Source organism: Jatropha curcas, chromosome 9, assembly GCF_041381405.1.
Source record: "Jatropha curcas cultivar XTBG-Jc1 chromosome 9, XTBG_Jcur_1.0, whole genome shotgun sequence".
NCBI lineage: Eukaryota > Viridiplantae > Streptophyta > Magnoliopsida > Malpighiales > Euphorbiaceae > Jatropha > Jatropha curcas.
Genome location: NC_143159.1, coordinates 4,477,509 through 4,496,263, shown reverse-complemented (window position 1 = coordinate 4,496,263; position 18,755 = coordinate 4,477,509). Strand labels below are relative to the sequence as shown.

At 35.6% G+C, this 18,755-nt stretch overlaps 4 protein-coding genes across 11 annotated transcripts in view; 3 read left to right on the top strand and 1 right to left on the bottom strand.

Annotated features, from left to right (window-relative positions):
- LOC105630722 (binding protein) overlaps window positions 1-3,027 on the top strand; it is a 32,127-nt gene extending 29,100 nt beyond the window's left edge. For 2 of the 4 annotated variants that reach the window (XR_016322508.1, XR_016322510.1), the window contains 3 exons: window positions 92-326; window positions 1,298-2,062; window positions 2,503-3,027. Coding sequence is in view for 1 of the 4 variants with exons in the window: in XM_089725787.1 (XP_089581913.1) it covers window positions 92-326; window positions 1,298-1,995 (933 nt within the window). In the remaining 3 variants the exon portion in view is untranslated. Of the gene's footprint in view, window positions 1-91; window positions 327-1,297; window positions 2,177-2,502 lie in introns of those variants that run through there. The other 2 variants (XR_016322509.1, XM_089725787.1) reach the window with 2 other exon arrangements.
- LOC105630723 (UDP-Glycosyltransferase superfamily protein) lies at window positions 2,502-4,642 on the bottom strand. The gene has a single exon (XM_012212648.4). The coding sequence runs from the start codon at window positions 4,554-4,556 to the stop codon at window positions 3,111-3,113; it is 1,446 nt and encodes a 481-aa protein (XP_012068038.1). The 5' UTR covers window positions 4,557-4,642; the 3' UTR covers window positions 2,502-3,110.
- A 1,534-nt stretch (window positions 4,643-6,176) lies between these two features.
- On the top strand, window positions 6,177-11,668 carry ZIM (GATA-type zinc finger protein with TIFY domain-containing protein). 2 transcript variants are annotated; one of them, XM_089725785.1, is made up of 7 exons: window positions 6,177-6,704; window positions 6,982-7,065; window positions 7,164-7,300; window positions 8,198-8,305; window positions 8,591-8,696; window positions 11,138-11,199; window positions 11,273-11,668. In XM_089725785.1, exons 1-7 carry the CDS (start codon window positions 6,408-6,410, stop codon window positions 11,394-11,396), a joined length of 918 nt encoding a protein of 305 aa, XP_089581911.1. In that variant the 5' UTR covers window positions 6,177-6,407; the 3' UTR covers window positions 11,397-11,668. The 2 variants fall into 2 exon arrangements, with proteins under 2 accessions (XP_089581911.1, XP_012068039.1); XM_012212649.3 differs by having other exon boundaries at window positions 6,179-6,704; window positions 11,138-11,197; window positions 11,303-11,668.
- Window positions 11,669-13,265: 1,597 nt separating this feature from the next.
- Window positions 13,266-18,558, top strand: LOC105630725 (GATA transcription factor 24). Of its 4 annotated transcripts, none has more exons than XM_012212654.4 (10): window positions 13,267-13,907; window positions 14,579-14,665; window positions 14,747-14,880; window positions 15,271-15,381; window positions 15,469-15,583; window positions 16,308-16,397; window positions 16,773-16,838; window positions 16,928-16,996; window positions 17,409-17,495; window positions 18,063-18,558. In XM_012212654.4, exons 1-10 carry the CDS (start codon window positions 13,629-13,631, stop codon window positions 18,126-18,128), a joined length of 1,104 nt encoding a protein of 367 aa, XP_012068044.1. In that variant the 5' UTR covers window positions 13,267-13,628; the 3' UTR covers window positions 18,129-18,558. The 4 variants fall into 4 exon arrangements, with proteins under 4 accessions (XP_089581910.1, XP_089581909.1, XP_012068044.1 ...); XM_012212656.4 differs by having other exon boundaries at window positions 13,268-13,907; window positions 16,308-16,367; XM_089725784.1 differs by lacking the exon at window positions 18,063-18,558 and having other exon boundaries at window positions 13,266-13,907; window positions 16,928-17,029.
- Window positions 18,559-18,755: the final 197 nt, after the last annotated feature.

The following is an 18,755-nucleotide window of genomic DNA, read 5'->3' as shown; positions in this document are numbered from 1 at the left end:
GTGATTGCTATATTACATATTTCATTACTTGAATTTATGTTCTCATGGAATTGTTTCTTGTACATTTTTATTAAGTCCAACTTGTCTACAGCAGGATCCATTCTTTGGAGTAGGTTCTGATGTTCTTTCTGCTCGAAGAATTGGCAGTCCTTTGGCTGAAAATATTGAACTTGGAGCACAATGCTTTGCCACGATGCAAACACCAACTGAGAACTTTCTGATCTCGTGTGGTAATTGGGAGAACAGCTTCCAGGTTATCTCCTTAAATGATGGAAGAATGGTGCAGAGCATTCGACAGCATAAAGATGTGGTCAGCTGTGTGGCAGGTAATATTTATAAAAGAAAGTTGCTAAATCTTCCCGCAAAAGAAATCAATGGGCTTTTTGTTCCTAACTTTCATTTTGTCATGGATCTGTCTTGTGGCAACTTTCTTAGTTAATTTAATACCTTTTCTTATAGAAAAAGGAGATGGTTTTACTGTGAGGGGAAGGCAATGTTCATTTATACTAATTTTTCTGGATGACTGTGAGATAGTGCATTTGTTGGATAAGGTTTTGAGAGTATAGGCTCGACATGTAGCTCAAGCTGTTTTAGTGCACTAGTGAAATTGAAATACACATTCTGGGTGCTACTTTTGCTATGGAACTAAATTCATACCCTTTCCAACACTTGCTCTTCAATGGCCAGCTCAAGAAATTGAAGATTCCTTAACCTTTCATATGATTTAAGCCAAATTAATGGAGATAAACCACTTTGCCATAAGGTTATGCTTCTTTTAGAGTTTAATTCTGAAATATTTTGTTTGTTAATTTAATCATGCATTTCATTCTTCAAAACACATCAAGTATGGTCTTCGTTTTCCTAATTCTTTGTCTTCTTCTAATGCAACTGTGAGAAATACCTCATGCACCTACAACATTTGGTTATTGGGGCGTGATCCTCAAGATAGAGGGAAAATGCATAAATAATTGAACTTAACCTTTTAGACATGGGAATATGTTTACCAAGCTTGACCGATGTAGTAGGTGGGGAAAACATTCTAGTCATTGAAATTAAAGCTAACTTTTGAATATCCTCATGCATGAATTTGGCAAATGTAGATGCGTAAACAACTCAGAAACTTTGAAAAATGAGTAACATGATCTCGCTGCATCATCTCCTGCTTGATCAAATTGACACTTCTCTGTGCATTCTGCAATTTTTTCCATGCAGAAACTCTGTTCTTGTTTATTTTGTAGTTATCCTATAGATATACTCTGTTCTTGCCATCTGTTCTAAAATCGCTAGTAATGTGCAGTGACAGCTGATGGTAGTATCCTTGCAACTGGAAGTTATGACACTACAGTCATGGTGTGGGAAGTTCTCCGTGTCCGAGGTGCTGAAAAGAGAGTTCGCAGCACCCAGACAGAACTGCCTCGTAAAGAACATGTCATTGCTGAAACTCCTTTTCATATTCTCTGTGGTCATGATGATATAATTACATGCCTATATGTCAGTGTGGAGCTTGATATAGTTATCAGTGGTTCAAAAGATGGAACTTGTGTTTTCCATACCTTGAGGGAGGGAAGATACATAAGATCTTTACGCCATCCTTCTGGCCATGCATTGTCAAAGCTTGTGGCCTCTCGGCATGGACGGATAGTATTTTATGCTGATGCTGATCTCAGTCTGCATCTGTATACTATCAATGGCAAACATCTGGCATCTTCTGAATCTAATGGGCGTCTCAACTGTGTTGAACTCAGTGAATGCGGGGAGTTTCTAGTTTGTGCAGGTGACCAAGGACAAATAGTTGTACGCTCTATGAAAACACTTGATGTTGTGAAGAAGTACAATGGAGTTGGAAAGGTTATAACATGTCTGGCAGTGACCCATGAAGAATGCTTCTTGGCAGGGACCAAGGAGGGCAACCTTCTTGTATACTCTATAGAAAATCTTCAAATGCGCAAGGGTGGCGTGCCTCGAAGTGTAAAATCTAAATCTTCTCTAACATGATAGATCTATATTCAATGACAAGAATCATGCAGTTGAGCATCCAGTGTTTCCTTATCATATTTTTCTGGTAAGATTCAATATGATTGCTTCTATTAGCATTTCAATAAACTTCTACCATACATATTCTTGTTCTGATTATTATCTTTGATTGGTTTAAATCGTAATGTATTGCTTGGCTCTAGTAAGTTGCTTCTAATTCTAAGGTATATAATTCAGTCTCTCCACGTACAATTCCGAAGAAATCAATGAGCTTGTGATTCTAGTGTTAGAGATGGTAAAAACGCCAGAATTATCATGATGCTGACATTCATCTTACTAAAAAGTTAATGGTTTCTGTAGTATCTGGAGAGGATCCTAATAACACTGTACTCTAGGAACGTTTTTCCAGTGTTACAAATAAGAGTTCCATTCAAATACACACAGTTGACTTTGGTTGAAAATATACCAAATCGTAGGATTTTTTTTCCTTTCTTTCCTGAAGGTTACCTTTTAATATATGACATGCAGAATATTCAGCCATGATGATAGCAATTGGAATGTTTAATAGACCAGACTCCTTTTTCCATTTGAGTTGCATTTCAAGTAGTTAATTTTTTGGCATGGAGGTGGTACCTTCAGCTTTTACGGAGTTTTGTCAACATCAACATACAGGAAATAGCTCAGACACAATTTGCAATACACACCAACCTCAAAGGCTCAAATAATTTATAGTACAGGTTTTCTTCCATAACATCAGGAGATGAGCAAAATGCTGGCTTCTTTAAAATTTAGTTATTTCCATTTCTCTTATCTTGAGAAGACAAGGAATAGTGTATGCACATATATGTACATTATATTCTTATAGGATTAGCATATAGAAATATTATGTATTAGTCAATTGCATATCCCTGCTCATTTTTTGTTTATGGATAGAGCAAGTGCTGATCTCTTCAACATTGTATAGATGGCTATGTGAATTGCTGCATGTACTTTATATTATGAGTTCTCTTTCTCGGAGAAAAGCTATTTGAAAATTTCTTCATGTAAGACAAATTTGTCAACAGAATACTAAGCGTGTGCATAAATGTTTATTGACACAACATATAGGCACTGTTTTGGAAGCCGGTTGAGAGGTTTTAAGTGAATAATACTCTTGAATCACATAAAAGAGATGACTTGCTGGCCCTTAACCGGGACATTGTGTCGTTTTCAAGGTAATGAACTACCCCTTCCAGGAGTCGGTCATTCCTACCCCTGTCTCCGAACAGACCCCTTATCGGGTCTGCCAGATCGGCAGAGCCTACCTTTGACTTTCTCACTAACTCAGCCACCGAGTCAGACGTAAATGCACCATCTAGCTCGTTCCTTGGTATCTCCAGCCCAAGCTTTTTGCCATGTAACAACCTTGCATTGAGTCCTTGGTCGTTTAACATTGGAAACAGAATCAGAACCTTTCCAAACGAGAGACCTTCAACAACCGAGTTCCAACCACAGTGAGTCAAGAACGTCCCAACTGACTCGTGACTCAGTATGTTCACCTGTGGGGCCCATCTCGTGTAAACAATTCCACGATCCTTAACTCGCTCCTGGAACCCATCTGGCAGCATTTCCAACACGTTCTGGGTTGACTCAGGCGAGTTCCTGAGTACCCAAAAGAAAGGCGAGCTTGACTTCTCCAAGCCAAGGCCCAACTCCCTCACTTCTTTTTTAGTCAAAGCAGACTCAGTACCTAAAGCGACATAAACCACTGACTTAGCTTCGTGCTTATCTAACCATTCTTTAATATCGGCCCATCCACCAACGTCAGCATTATTGTTCTCTTCTTCAACTAGCGGAGGCAAGAATCCGATAGGAATATTTGGTCTTTGGCTCAACTTGCCAAAAAGGTCAAACCACTCCGGCTCAAGCTCCGGCGAGCTTCTAACAATAACCAAATCAGCGTTTCCAATCGCAAAACCGAACCTGACCGAATCAGTCAGTCCGGTTTCATCCTCTTCCGTCTTCTCCACATACTTCGTTACTTCGTGGACACGATACGCAATATTAGACTCGAAAGGAACCCACTTGGGCACAACTGTAAAGTCTTCAGCCGTCAATCGCAAATCGCCACCGTTCATCAACATCGACGGTGGGCCAATAAAGCTCAATGTTGCGGCATTGAAGAGACTAAAAAAGGCGGTTGAGATACCCAATTCGGCGACGATAGATGGTAGCCAGTGAGAGGCATAATCGTAAATAACCCAATCTGGTTTTACCTTTTGAAGGAAAGCTATTAATGGAGACCGAAGAAAATCAAATGCCTTTTTTAGTAACTGTTGTTTAACGTAGGGTATGTCTGTGGTGGTCTCTGCATTTGGTGGTAGAGCAGGAATTGAAGGCAAGGGAAGAGAAATTAGTGAAATGTTAGAAGATAGTTTTGGGGGTATTTTGGGAAGATTGAGAAGATTTCTTGGCGTTGAAACAAAAGAGACTTTGTGACCCTTTTGAGCTAACAGGATGGAGAACCTATGGTAGGGTATAAGGTGTCCCATGGCTAGCCACGGAAACACTACTACATGAAGTTGTTTTCTGCTGTTTTCCATGGAAAGACAAAACAGACTTCTTTGTTTCTGTACATATAGAGGCAAAATATTTTGATTATTTGCATGAGAAAGAGTATATTATAATATAATGAACAAGCTGATTGAAACATGGATAAATTATAAGTTGGTTTGTCTTTCAAATAAAAAAAATTATAACTTGGTTTGGGGTAGGTAGGGTGTCAAATCGGGTTAGCCGATTCGCTTAGCATGCGAAACATTATTAACACAAAGTACACTGTTCATTTAATAATACGAAAAAATTAGATAAGTGATACGAAAATAATACGTGTAACCCGTCTAATATCAGATTAAGTAAACACGATATATATAACCCTTCTAATATCAGATTAAGTGAACACGATATGTATAAACCCTTTTAATATCAAGTCAAGTGAGTCGTGTTGATCTGTATACGATCGGTATAATCCACCTAATATTTTTAAATTTTAATTTATTTAATTTAAATCGTGTTTAAAAATAAATTTTTATACATAAAACCCATATATTTTTCAAGATTTGTAATTAAAAAAATTAATAAAACAATAAAATTTAAATATGGTTTTAATTGAAATATTTATATCTGACATTAAAATTATCTATTTGTCCTTGAAAAAGTATATCGCTCGTTTAACCTGCGTGTTCATTTGTGACACGAATAGTGACACAATATGTTTATATTCATGTCATAAATAGATAACCCGCTAATGACATGCACATGTTTAACCTCCAATCTATATGCTATTTATTTCTGGTGTTATTCTACCATATACCCAAATTATAATAGATAAATTTTTGTGGGTATTATTTTATTGATTTTCTAGAAATTTATACTTTTAATAATTCTGTGATTAAACTAATATATTGTAGCAACTACTTACACCAATCATTTTACTTTCTAATTCAAATTGGAAGCTGCTGCTTCATCTTAAAAAAAGGCAAACGTCATCTTCCAAAGTTCCAAGTGCCAAGTTCCAGCTTGCAGTAGCAAAGATATTATAGTTTACAGTGATACAGTTATTCTTTATTTTGACTAGATGCAGTGTACATGCCTTTCATGGCTATGTAATTTGTAATTACTAATTAAGCAACTTTTGCATTAAAAAAAAAAAAAAATTAAACCTTTCTTTTTTTTTTAAGATAATATATTAGAATATTATTAAAAAACTTCAAATCAAAATACAAATATTACAGGAAATACACAACTCTTCTTCGGAAGACCAGACATAAAACAAAAATCATTATAACTAAAATAATTAATATTCGTCGATCTAATAAAAAATCCTAATTAAAATTAAAAGATGAACTTAAAAAAAAAGAATAAATCGTCAAAAGTGGCTGATTTAATAAATTTCTTGAATACGAAATACCGAATTAATCGTACGGTAGGAATTCATGTCCATTACATAAGAGATCGAGTCGTTTTTTTTTTTTTTTATCAGGTCGGACCTATGCGAATAAAAAAAGAAATGTATTCATCAACACGTAAATAAGGCTCATACGGGCTCATAAGCAAACCAATAAGATCCGGTGCAGGAGGTTGTCCCTCACTTTGCACGTGCGAACTCTAACACACGAACGACTTTCCAACAATCAAAACGTACCACTTTGAGTCTTTTCACAAAACAACACACACACCTATTGTACCGTATCTCACAGTTTCCTCTCTCAAACACAATCCCCTTTTACAAACCTCAACTCTCTCTCCTCTTTTCCCCCTTCTTTCCCCCGTTTTTTATTTTTTTCACTTATTCCTAACTCGATTAGGGTTAGGGTTTAATCAGAATTCCCTAATTTATTCTTGTTTTTCTTTGTAATGCTTCAAAATTTTCTAATCTCGCTTCAGATTTACCAATGTATACACATTCCCATTCTCAGTCTATGAACGTTCACCACCAGATCGCTGCCACTGCTGGCCCTGCTGGCGATGACGACGACGGGGCTGCTGTCGACTCCATTGATCATCATCACATTCGTTATGAAGATGGCAATGCTACTGGCGTTGTAGAGGAAGTATCTCCTGACTCTGTCTATGTTCCTAGTAGTGGCGCTGGCTCAGAACTCGCTATACAGCGAGGTGATGTATCAAGCCAACTCACATTGACGTTTCGTGGTCAAGTTTATGTGTTTGATGCTGTCACTCCTGATAAGGTATTGTTTTATGTCTGTTAATTGCGTGATTTAGGGTTTTTGTTTTTGTCTTTGGCTGTTAATTGGAGTGTTTTAGGGTTTTGTTTGGACTGTAAATTTAGAGGCGACTTCCCATTATTTTATTTTAGCTCAAATGAGCCTAGTATACTTCTTGTGTAAAGAAAGCAACTTGATTCGGTTTTAGTTTAACTTAATTTAACATCATTGACTTAACTGTGGCTTCTCCTCTCTTTGAAATTTCAAAATTTTGATCACAAGGTATCTATTGTGCGTGCAGGTTCAAGCGGTGTTATTACTGTTGGGAGGCTGTGAATTGACGTCCGGTCCACATGGTCTAGATGTAGCAGCTCAAAACCAAAGGGTATCACCTCAATCGTTAAAGCAGATTGTGTATTCATATATGAGATATACTGATATTTTTCTTTCTATCATTTATCTGCCAACTTTTTTTTTTTCTAGGGTGCAGTAGTGGACTATCCAGGACGTTGTACTCAACCTCAGAGAGCAGCCTCATTAAATAGGTTTCGACAGAAGAGGAAAGAACGATGCTTTGATAAGAAAGTTAGATATAGTGTTCGTCAAGAGGTTGCACTGAGGTGTGATTATATTTTTGTATCATGCATCAAATTATATTGCTCTTATGTTATCTATATGCTTGTGAGAGAGAACTTCTCATAATTCAAACAGAGAAAGATTCTATTAATAAATGAGGACAGAAAACTTTCAGTAGTAATTAGGATTCAAATGCTGGTATAGAAGCATGACTTGTTGAGTTATTTGAAATGTTACTAAAGCAACATTTTGTCAAACCTTGAAGAAAGTTGAACTTATGATGGAAACGTAGTCTTTTGCAATTCCTATACTGGAAATTCTCTAAGTATTGATGTGAAAAATTGATCTTACAGAAGTTTAATTTTCTCCTGGATTTGGGACTTGAAAGCAAGTTAAAAAGAAAGTGTTCCAGGCAGGCTCACTAAAGCTTTCGACAATGCCTTTCACCACCAAAAAAGAAAAAATTGTTAGAATGTCAATAAGCCTGGATTTATGCGTTGGTTGGTATTGTTAAAAGCATCTTAAAGAAAATTAAAGCATTCTCCATGTTAATGATTTAGGTCCTTTAACGTATGCTGTTCTACTGCCAATACACTAGAATTCCTTTTGAGTTGGTGGTTACTTCCAATATCGTTTAAAGACATAACTGGGTACAGATCAGTGCTTGGAAAAGTCATTTACTCTGTTCTAACTTCTTAAATTTTTTTTTTATTTTTTATTTTCTACTATTGCTTCATTTCTGCATGTCCATTTTTTTTAAAACTAACTTTTTGTCTTCCCAGAAAAAAGGAAGATCTTCTTTGTTCTAGGGTCTTCCGCCTCTTATATTTTATTTATAGATGGACGTCCTGCGGGTGTTATAAAATTCTAACAGTGATCATCTTGTTTTACACTTTTGTATTTAAATTTCTGATGAGTATGTAATTGTATGGCTAAATCAGGATGCAGCGCAATAAGGGCCAATTTACTTCTTCCAAGAAGTCAGATGGAACATATGGCTGGGGTGGGGGTCAGGATTCAGGACAAGATGATGGCCTGCAAGAAACCTCGTGAGTCACGCATAATCATTTGATTCAGGAATTTCTTATTTGCCAAAATATTATTTCCTGTCTAAAAAACTTTTTTGGAAAAAAAAAAGGGGGGGGGGGGGGGGCGGCGAGGGGAAAATCTTATGGATTTGAACTTCTCTCCCATTCTTACATTTCCATCTCCACTTGAGGGTCTCATTATGTTCTACCAGAGGTGACATCTTTCTATACAACTGCTGCAGCATTTTATTCTCAAAAGGATTAACAAAAGTAACTTTGTTTGCCTATTAATTTGCATCCTTTTAGGTGTACACATTGTGGCACTAGTTCAAAATTGACCCCAATGATGCGGCGTGGTCCATCTGGTCCAAGGTCACTTTGCAATGCGTGCGGGCTGTTTTGGGCAAATAGGGTCAGTATCTGTATTGGTTTTTTTAAATCAGAGTTCGTCTCCTTTGTTTTGTATATTATGTTTTTCTAAAATACGTAAAAACATTTGCTGTTTGGGGAAAAATGACAATCCTGTCCATGTTTGCATATATTCCATGTACAGACCTGAATGATTGCCTCATTTGCGTCCACGATTTTGGTATATCTGACTATGAGCATTTGGTATTGGTTGTTCCTCACTAACCTTGTAGATATTCAGCCAAACACCGCCTGTTATTTCCACTTGATTATGGATATGTTTGTCAATGCTGTTAGGCTTGTGAGGTTAGGAATTTAATTGTTTAATATCTGTGAAATGGGTAAAAAAAAGCAACATAACAATGCTACTAGGGTAAGCAAGAGGAAAGAAATTTAAATATTCATGATTGGTAGTTTGTCAATGCATCTTTGGAGATTGGAGAAAGAGGGACCAAGGCTAGCTCTTTACTCTTTAGAGAGGGGCATCATCCAATCATATTGCAGATTTAGTTGAAACGTTAGAAAATATATTGTAGATTTTGTTGATCTTTTTTTCCAATATTAAATTATTTTGCTGGAGCTTGGTAATTGGAGGATATGATTTGCTTCCAATAATTTTTTCAACTAAAATGGGATGTATGCTTTACAATTTTGTCAAGGCAAGAAAAGCAAGAGAAGCATAGTTAAACTAGATGGCATAAGGTGGCCTCAAATCAATCACTTTCAGTAATTAGGAGTCTGCTGTACAAAGTGATGGGATGATTGAGGAGAATAGCAATTAAAGGATCAAGGTGGTGTTGAAAATGAGAAAGTGCTCATTTGGAGTTCCATGACTGTACAAAACCTTGCTAACTTGAAGGTGGAGGTCTACTTTAACGTCCCATTTTTCTGTGTCTGCAATAGTAAGTTACCGGTCTGTGAATAGTGCCATCGGTCCGGGTATCAGTATTATTTTGGTTCTGAAAAATTACTATTTATGTGTCATATTTTATTTAATATTTTTGGAGTATGCATACATGGATTTTATGGGTAGAAAGTAAGTAAATAATATTTTTGGAGAATTTAGATAATTAGTGAATAGTGAATTATGGTGTTATATTCATTAAGGAAATTATAGAAATTACTTTTATGGAGCAAATTGGAGATGGTGTTATATTAAGTAAGGGAATAAGAGAACTTCTTTTTAAGTATTAAATTTGAAAATTTTGTGGAGATAAATAATATTTTGAAGGAAAGAAATTGGAGAATATTTTTAGCCATTGGATGAGATTACCATTGACTTAATCTTAGCCATCCAATGTTGAGAAAAGACTAAAATACCCTTGTTGCTCAATTATTTGAGCAACCATTTTCTCTTCATCTTTTTCTCTTCAACGTGAATTTCTTTCTTTCTTCTCTTCCTTGGCCCAACATTATGCTCTCCTTCTCTTCCTTATTGTTTTCAATTTCTCACAAAAAATCACTCTAACTAGCCCATATGAACTCAAGCCAAGACCTTCCTCTTGAAGATTCAAGGTTATTCATTGAATTGGAGCTTAAGGATTTGAATAATTTTTAAGGTTTAGTTAAAGTTCAAGACAAGGTGAGCTATCTAAACACTTTGGTGATTTTTGGGGTGTTCCAAGCTTGATTTTGAGGTAAGTGTTCATAAACACTCTTACCTTGTTTAAATTTTTGATTTTGTGGAAATGAAGGAAGTTCCAATATAAAGAATGACATTTTTAACAGTAGGAATCAGTATTCATGGAGGATGAGCAGATGGCAGGAAGGAAGAATGAGCATGTTTGAGATGTTTTATCCATGTTCAGCATATTTAGCAAATGCATTTGCATGGAAGAATGATCATGTGCAAATTTTGGGAAGGAAGAAAATGTGGTAAATCAAATAAGGACGTGAGCTGAAGTGGTCAATATGGATTTATGGATGCCAGTTTTTACTGAAAATGTGATCATAAATAAAGTGGAATTGGAGAAAGATCGATTTATGTTATCAACTAGATTAGGATGGAGTTGAGTTTTTGTGAAGCTTGGTGTTAGGTAGAAGGGAAGAGGCATGTCATGCCAGAGTCTTGATAAAACCTTGGTGACCTGCAAGAATTGTCAAGAGTTCTTCATTTTCCATCTGCTTGCTTCTATAGACGATCAGGGAAATGGCTTCAAATGTTCAAGTTAGGGAAATATGAGCTCTGGGCTACATAAGCAATTAAAAAGTGATTACATGGGTCCAGCATAATGTTTGTGAAGAAGATTTGCTATTCCGAGACAAGGTTTACCAATTTGGAGACAAATATGTACTTTCTTTTGTGCCATTGATGTGATCAATGCATCGATAAGTTGTAGACAGCTTGTTTTTATATTTTTGTGCACCCAATTTCATCTGTGTTGGAATTTGTTTGTCATATTTAAATAAAAATTGCTTTTGTTTTTGACGAATAAAAATCTGCAGGGGACTTTGAGAGATTTGTCCAAGAAAACCCAGGAACATTCTCTGACTCCAGTTGAACAGGTATGTCTCTCAAATCAACTGTGTAAATTACGAGTTTTATTGATTTAGTTCTGTTGCATACCATTATGCATTAACTGTCCGCTTTCCATGTGGATTCCGGATTAGGGTGAAGCCGAAGCAAATGACTCGGACTCTGGGAATGCCATTCATACGCATAACAATCTTGTTACTTATTGAAGTGGTGATGATACGGCTTTAATAGCAGAGGATTGAGTTCCCAAGCTGCCTTGCAAGAGCGGCTACAGCCTTGTGCAACGATTGAAGTTGAAGGTTTTCTAGTAATTGCTTTCAGCTTGTTCTCTGTAATGTACAGATATTAATTATAGTGTCATCATCAATACATGAGGTTCTCTCTTTCCTTCGGTACTTTACTTGAGATTGCCTCTTGAGGATTTTATGCCGGATGTATCACATATCTATCTCTGATTGATATTTGGTAATTTTATATACCAAATGCTTTTAATATGCTCATATGTTGGCCCTTTCATTGTGGTTAAAAAAAAAAAATTGAGAAAATGGAAATTTTGACTGTGGGTCCCAGCTCACCTCTCTTTGTTTCATGGAAAATTTTATTAATTTGTAATTTAAATTGCACCATAGAAGCCTAAAAGGTGGCTCCAGATCCACCCATTTTACAATTTGGTTACAGCTTGCAAGAACTTTTAAATGTAAAATCTTATATTTTATGTTTCCTGGACTTGGAGCACCCTTCCATCAAAGTGTTAGTTCTGCTTTTAGTATAATATTTTCCACTAACATGTAAAGAAGCCTATTGGTGAGCGAGTGGCGATTTTTATCACCCAACATTCTCATCAGTCTTGCCGCTATTTCCCATTTTATTTAATATCTAAGTCACCTGAAATTCAATTTGTACGTAATAATTTATTATTGTAACTCATTTGAATTCAACTTTCATATTAATAGACCCATTTGAGTTGCAAACTCAAATATATGAATGGAGTCCAAACATTTTCTTTATTTTCTGCTTTGCTATGTTGTTTTCTTCTTCTTCTTCTTCTTCTTCTTCTTTTCTTTTTTCCCCACTATTTTTCGTTTTTAACTCTTATTGAATTGAATTGCTATTGTTGTTTCACTTTTCCTCCCTTTTTACTAAGGTTGCCTTTTCAATATTGATAAAAATAAAACTACAGGTTAATGTCAGTAATAACAAATTATAAAAGTGATCATTTGATTCTTTTAATTATTCATATTTATATTTAATTTTTTTTTTATTAGCTGCTAGTTAATTTCTTAAAAGATGACTAATTTTAGAAGATGAACCAGATAAGTTTGGATTGCTTTAGTTCCATTCCGAGTTCAATTTAGTTGAAATTAGTCGATTAATGATTCTTTTTCTTTTCTTTTCTTTTCTTTTTTTATGAGATGGGCAAAAATTGACTGATAAATTACTAATAAATTATTACTTTTTAATTAATATTTCCATGTAATAATTTTATGTATAATCATTTAAAAATAACATATAATTACTAAAAATTACTATATAAGATTTAATTGACATTTTTATTTATAAATAATTTATTTATAAAAATAATTATACACCTACTCGTCATTTTATATTTGATAACAATTACCAATATTCTGTAAAAAGATTTGCATTCATCAACTAATAGCTATTGATACCTACTAGCTACCACAAACAACTAAACTTAGTACAAAATAAAATCTAACAGGAGACTTATTTTTGTTAATAGAATCATCAAGGACGATTTAATTATTTTATAAAACTTTATTAAATTAAATTTTATGAGTTAAATAATTATTTATCCGAAATAAAACCATAATCACAAACGAACAGTTAGTCATTACCTACCAGCCGTTGGATCATCATCCGAAACCTCATTATCCACAGTGGGTCCACACATATCACCCCATCATTATATCATAAAAAAATCATCTAGCGCACCCACACTCCACACACTCCATGTGAACCATCACCTTCCATGGACCCCACCACCTCATCACAACAATCATCGTGCTCCTGCGGAACGCCGTATCATTCCCCCAATTTTTACATTTAAATAGAAATTTTCGGCAAGGCGACATTTTCCCTATCAATTGGAAAATAAAAGGAGAAAGAAATTAAAAGAAAAAGGAAAAATAAAATTTCCTAATTGAGACTCTCCAAGGAAACACGAGTGTATAGCCTGCAAATCCTAGCTATTTTAGGGAGCTTTGTCTTTCTCTCTCATTTCTCCTTCTCTTCTCTTCTCTTCTCTTCTCTTTTCGAAGCTTCTCGACTGCTTACATAAAATTCTGAATCCCAAATTCGGGTTAGGGTTCCAAGAAACTTGTAAATATTAAGTGATTCATATTCAATGGAACAGGTAGCAGTTGGAAGCTTACTTTAGGGTTTTTAGTTCTCTGTGGCGGCCGGTTGGTGAGTTGAGGTGACGGTGAGGTTTGGTTTTGTATGGCGGCGGCGAATCCACAGCCACTGCAGGCGCGTCCTTATGAAGAACACGTTCGAGAGCCGATACGGATCGAGGACGACGACGGTGAGTATGATGACGGTGACGCAATGGATGACGTGGATGAGGCGCATATGAATTCTGGTGTTAACGTGGCGGAGCATCACGCCGGAGTTGGAGTTGGAGGTGGAGCTGGTCTGGTTATGGCGTCGAGGACCAGTGAACTTACTCTTTCATTTGAAGGGGAGGTTTATGTTTTCCCTGCTGTTACTCCTGAGAAGGTCTCCTACTCTCTCTTATGTGTGTGTTTTCTAATTTACAATTGATTAAGTATGTTTGGTCGGTTTTCCTTTCTTTCCTTTTCTTTTTTCTTATGAGATTATTATTATTATTATTATTATTATTATTATTATTATTATTATTTCATCATTTTTTAAGCATTTTTATGTAATTGAGTGTTATGAGCTGTGGTGAAATAGTGAGGAATTTGAGATTCTTTGAAGTAGAGTGGATATTTCTACTGTTTTTGATTAGAAATGTCTTCTCTATTTTTGTATTTAAGGTAGTTGCTTTTGCTATATTCATTTTTCAACTTCGTTTATGTCTGGAATAGGTTGTTAATTTGCATCCGCCTGTTTGGGATTTAGATGCTTTTATCTTTGGGAGAGTGCGTGGCTGCCATATATAGTTCCAGTAGATGTTTAGGAACTTTGTTCACAGTTGTACACAAAATGTTGAAAATAACGAATTTGTTTCGCTTTCTTTTGTAAATTTTATATTTGATTTCCAAATCTGAGTATTTGTGCTTGACTGCAAACTAGTGTAGTTCTACAATTATTCACAGTACTTGTTCCCAAACAGTTTCCCCAGTCTCTAACAGTTGCTGTTTTGTCTGTTAGATTGATTTATATTTATTTTGAGGAAGTGGTTCATATTAGATTTGTGAAAACAGGTCCAAGCAGTGCTCTTGCTTCTGGGAGGACGAGACATACCCACTGCCGTACCTACCATTGAAGTACCATACGAACAAAATAACAGAGTAATCAAAATTTGATTTGTCAAGTACAATTACATGGTTTTTCTATGCTTGTGCTTATTTGTTATCTGCCATTTTCTCCAGGTCATAGGTGACACCCCAAAGCGTTCAAATCTTTCAAGAAGAATAGCCTCCCTTGTTAGATTTCGTGAGAAACGGAAGGAGAGATGTTTCGATAAGAAAATAAGATACACTGTCCGAAAAGAGGTTGCACAGAGGTATGGTACAATTAAACCAAATTTTGTCTGATTATGTTAATTTGTAAACGATTCTGGTAAATGATAAACTAAGATGCTAGGATCTTCAATTACCTTTTCTATTTTAAATGTTTTTGTGCCTTCCGAGGCTAGATTTAGTAACTACTTTTCCTTTTTTCATTTATTATTGTATTGTTATTTTTGTGGGTTAAAATACTGAAGTCAAAAAAGCCCTGCTCATTAGATTGAGCAAGGGTGTGGGTTTTCAAGTTGTCGTGGAAATTAAGAAGGGGAAAAAAAAAAAGAAATAGGGAACTTCTAGTTCTATTTTAATGAAAATTTCTGCAGAACTTTGAACATGGTGGTGTAAACTCGTAAAGTTCACTCTCTTTATCTTTAATGTCTTGTCAGGATGCACCGCAAAAATGGGCAATTTGCATCCTTGAAAGAAAGTTCGGGTGGTTCAAATTGGGACTCTGCGCAGAGTTGCCTACAGGACGGCACTCCTCGTACTGAAACTGTGTGAGTTGCAAGTTATATGGCCTTACTAGCTTTGGCCTTCAGAAACAGTTATTGTCAGGACTTCTGACCATTTCTTCAATGTTTCAGTCTCCGAAGATGCCAACATTGTGGTGTAAGTGAAAATAATACTCCTGCAATGCGTCGTGGGCCAGCTGGACCAAGGACATTATGTAATGCTTGTGGCCTAATGTGGGCGAATAAGGTTGTTTATTTTGGTTTCAATTTTTTTCCCCAATCGATGTGACTTTTGGGATGGCCTTTACATTTATGTGGAATTAAATATTGGAGTTAAATAACAGCTTTGCTTACTCTCAAACATCAGTTCTTCATTTGTTTGGAGGTTTTTTAACTGGTTGCTTACAAGTTGGGAATCCACTTAACATCTGCTCGTTTTCTTGTCAAAATTGAAAGGCTATGCTAAATTTCTCTAGAGACTTGATTGTTAATTTCTCTTGATTAACTATATATTTTGGATTTTCTCTCTCTGTAAATAGTTTATTCTCTTTGTGCCTTCAAGACAAGGTGTAAGTTTATGGTTTGATCTTCTTTGTTCAATGGGACATTTGTCTGTGCAAGTTATTTCCAAGGTGCAGTTTAAGTTTCCTATTGAGTATTGACAGCTAATTGCATTTCTCTACTTGATTTCAGTCCCTATTTATTTTTGCTGTATTTTTCTGTATGAAAACTACATGAAATAAGGACATCCTTTGAAATCAGATTTGACAGTCCACTAGTTTTTTTAGCTTTGATTTGTTGGCTAATGCTCCTGCTTTTCATTTTTTTTTTCTTTTTTCAGTTGGGAGTGTGCATGTTGGTTAATAATTATGAACTCTTGATAAGGCAATATATTTGTGCCTTTTAATGTATTCATTATGAAATGTGGCTCCCTAACTTTATTGATTCATCATTTTTCTTGTGGAGTGCAGGGAACATTAAGGGATCTTAGCAAAGGAGGAAGGAATGTTTCAATAGACCAAATTGAACCTGTATGTATCATCACAGAGGAGCAACTTTTTGTGAGCTGCAACCTTTTGTTTTCTGGATGTGTATTTTTTCAATTCTTGAAGCTAATTCATCATTCAAGGATCTACTATTTTTAAATGTTCTAGTTTATTGCAAAGTTTAGATATGAGCTAGTAAAAGCTGAATTTTGTTTCACTGTGTGGTCTGGTAATCCTATATACAAGCCCAAATGCTTTGACTCTTCTTGAACTTGGTTGCCATTGGTTTCTTTCTTGCCATGCTTCAGGGCTTTACCATTTGATTGTTGAATTGCACACTGGTCATGAAATGTTTTGTTTGTGTTATTCAACTGGGATATATAGAGTGATGCTGTTGGCCTTGCTGCTTTTATTTGTATGGAGGATTTAATTTGATAATGTGATCTGCAGGAAACCCCTGTTGATATCAAGCCTTCTATAATGGAAGGAGAATACTCAGGCAACCAGGATGAACATGTACTATTTCTTACCTCATGCAATTTTCTACTTTTGACTGACTGGATGAGAGCATTTTATCCACATAAGTTTACCTATGTGGCATGCAGGGGACGCCTGAAGATCCTTCTAAAGCTGTAACTGAAGGATCCAACAACCCTTCTGTCAATCCAGTAGTAGTATGATTCGAATCCCAGCCTTAACATATGGAGGCAATGTATTTTACTTCTATGCTTGTTGTGCTATGTAATTTTAAATTTCTTTTTCTTGGCTGGTATTGGAGTGAAATTTTGTGAATTGCTTGGCTACAATGATTATTGTGATAGATGGCGGCGTTTGTTTTCTGAGGGCATGATGCTGCAGATACTGCAGAGTGAGATGTTTCACCTTTTTTGCCTAGCAACTGGCATTATATGCGTTTTTACAGACACCTCTTACTAATTTCATGTCATTTTCAAAATTTTTTAGTACTTGAAAATCTAAAACCCTCAATGTTGTGCAATTCAAGTGCTTTTGTAATTTATCTTCCCAAACTTTATAGATGTGACTTGACCCATATTTTTATCAGCTTGCCTTACTCATGTCATACAGGTTTTGCAAGAAGCTACTGAAGATCTTACTGGCACTTTGCCAATGGGGGTTGTCCACTCTTCAGCAGATGATGATGATGATGAGCAGGTATGCCATCTATATGTTCACAGTTGTGCAGTAATAAGAAGCCATGGTTGTGGACCCGAATCCATTAGTATGGAGCATTTTCTTTCCGGCCATTCAAAGTAAAATTTCATTATGAAATTAAATGAAATCTGAGTTGAATTACAGTTTTGTAGGATTTGAATTATTTGAGTTTATGGATCCATTTCTGAGCAAGCAACCTTTTTAGAGGGACAGTTATACTAATTAAGTGGCAATTTGTTCAGAGAAAGGGCTACTTTGTCTTCTACTTTGCAGTGACCTTGTTTCATAGTTTTTCATAGTATACATGAAACAGGTGTCGTATTGTGATTTTTAATATGAAAATATTCAGTACTATGTTCATATTGTGATTTAATATAGGGTAGTTGATTATGTACAATGTTCATATGTTAATGCCTTCTGATAACTTTTGATAAACATATTATTGGTCCTTCCAGTTACCTATGGTGGTCATAACTCAAACTAATGATTTCTGGTGACATTTTAGGAAACTAGAGTTTGAATTAACATGCAATATTTCTTATGTATGTAATTTTTTGCAATTTACAGGGATCACTGGTTGAGCTTGCTAATCCTTCAGATACAGAATTGGATATTCCTTCTAATTTTGAATAGAAAGGGACAAGTTGCATCTCTCCACCACTGTTGCGAGAGTTGAGCTGTAAATGGGTACACTTACTTTACTGCATCTTGATTGCATTGCAGAGGGCAAAGTTACTGATACCTCTTAAGGAGGGGGTAATTAGCAAATTGAATTGTAACTAAAAACAGGCATTGCGTTGGGTCCCCTAGTACAATCATCAAATGGTGGGAGAAGATGTGATGCTGCTTTCAGCTAACACCAAAATATCAGGCGATACTCCTTGTTGATATTAGTTCTGGATACTGTTTGTGTATCATTTGTTAGCAGATATGCTTGAGTCAGTTTACCAGTCTGTATGTGATTAATTTCTTAGGCGGTTTACGTTACGTGATTGCAATTTGCTTCAATTGTCATTTTTAACACTATGACTGAAATAAATGTATTTGTTACCCTTTCTGATCACTAACCCTAACCCTACTTTTGGATTTAATTAATTGCAATGACTAATGGCGGGGATATACATTCAGGCGTCCCTTTTTTTTTTTTTTTTTTTTTGGCTCACCTTTCAATTTATATATTTTTCTCGTTTGTTTTTTCTAAAATTTCTTAAATGTGATATATATGTATATATTCGTTCCTCGCGTTTACAATTAGGTATC

Bases quoted from the DNA above. Each gene is read 5' to 3' on its own strand.
- LOC105630723 (XM_012212648.4), bottom strand. From the start codon at position 4,556: ATGGAAAACAGCAGAAAACAACTTCATGTAGTAGTGTTTCCGTGGCTA.
- ZIM (XM_089725785.1), top strand. From the start codon at position 6,408: ATGTATACACATTCCCATTCTCAGTCTATGAACGTTCACCACCAGATC. The intron at 6,705-6,981 runs GTATTGTTTTAT...TTGTGCGTGCAG, and splicing joins ATGCTGTCACTCCTGATAAG to GTTCAAGCGGTGTTATTACT. The intron at 11,200-11,272 runs ATGTCTCTCAAA...TTATGCATTAAC, and splicing joins CTGACTCCAGTTGAACAGGT to TGTCCGCTTTCCATGTGGAT.
- LOC105630725 (XM_012212654.4), top strand. From the start codon at position 13,629: ATGGCGGCGGCGAATCCACAGCCACTGCAGGCGCGTCCTTATGAAGAA. The intron at 13,908-14,578 runs GTCTCCTACTCT...TTGTGAAAACAG, and splicing joins CTGCTGTTACTCCTGAGAAG to GTCCAAGCAGTGCTCTTGCT. The intron at 16,839-16,927 runs GTACTATTTCTT...TGTGGCATGCAG, and splicing joins CAGGCAACCAGGATGAACAT to GGGACGCCTGAAGATCCTTC.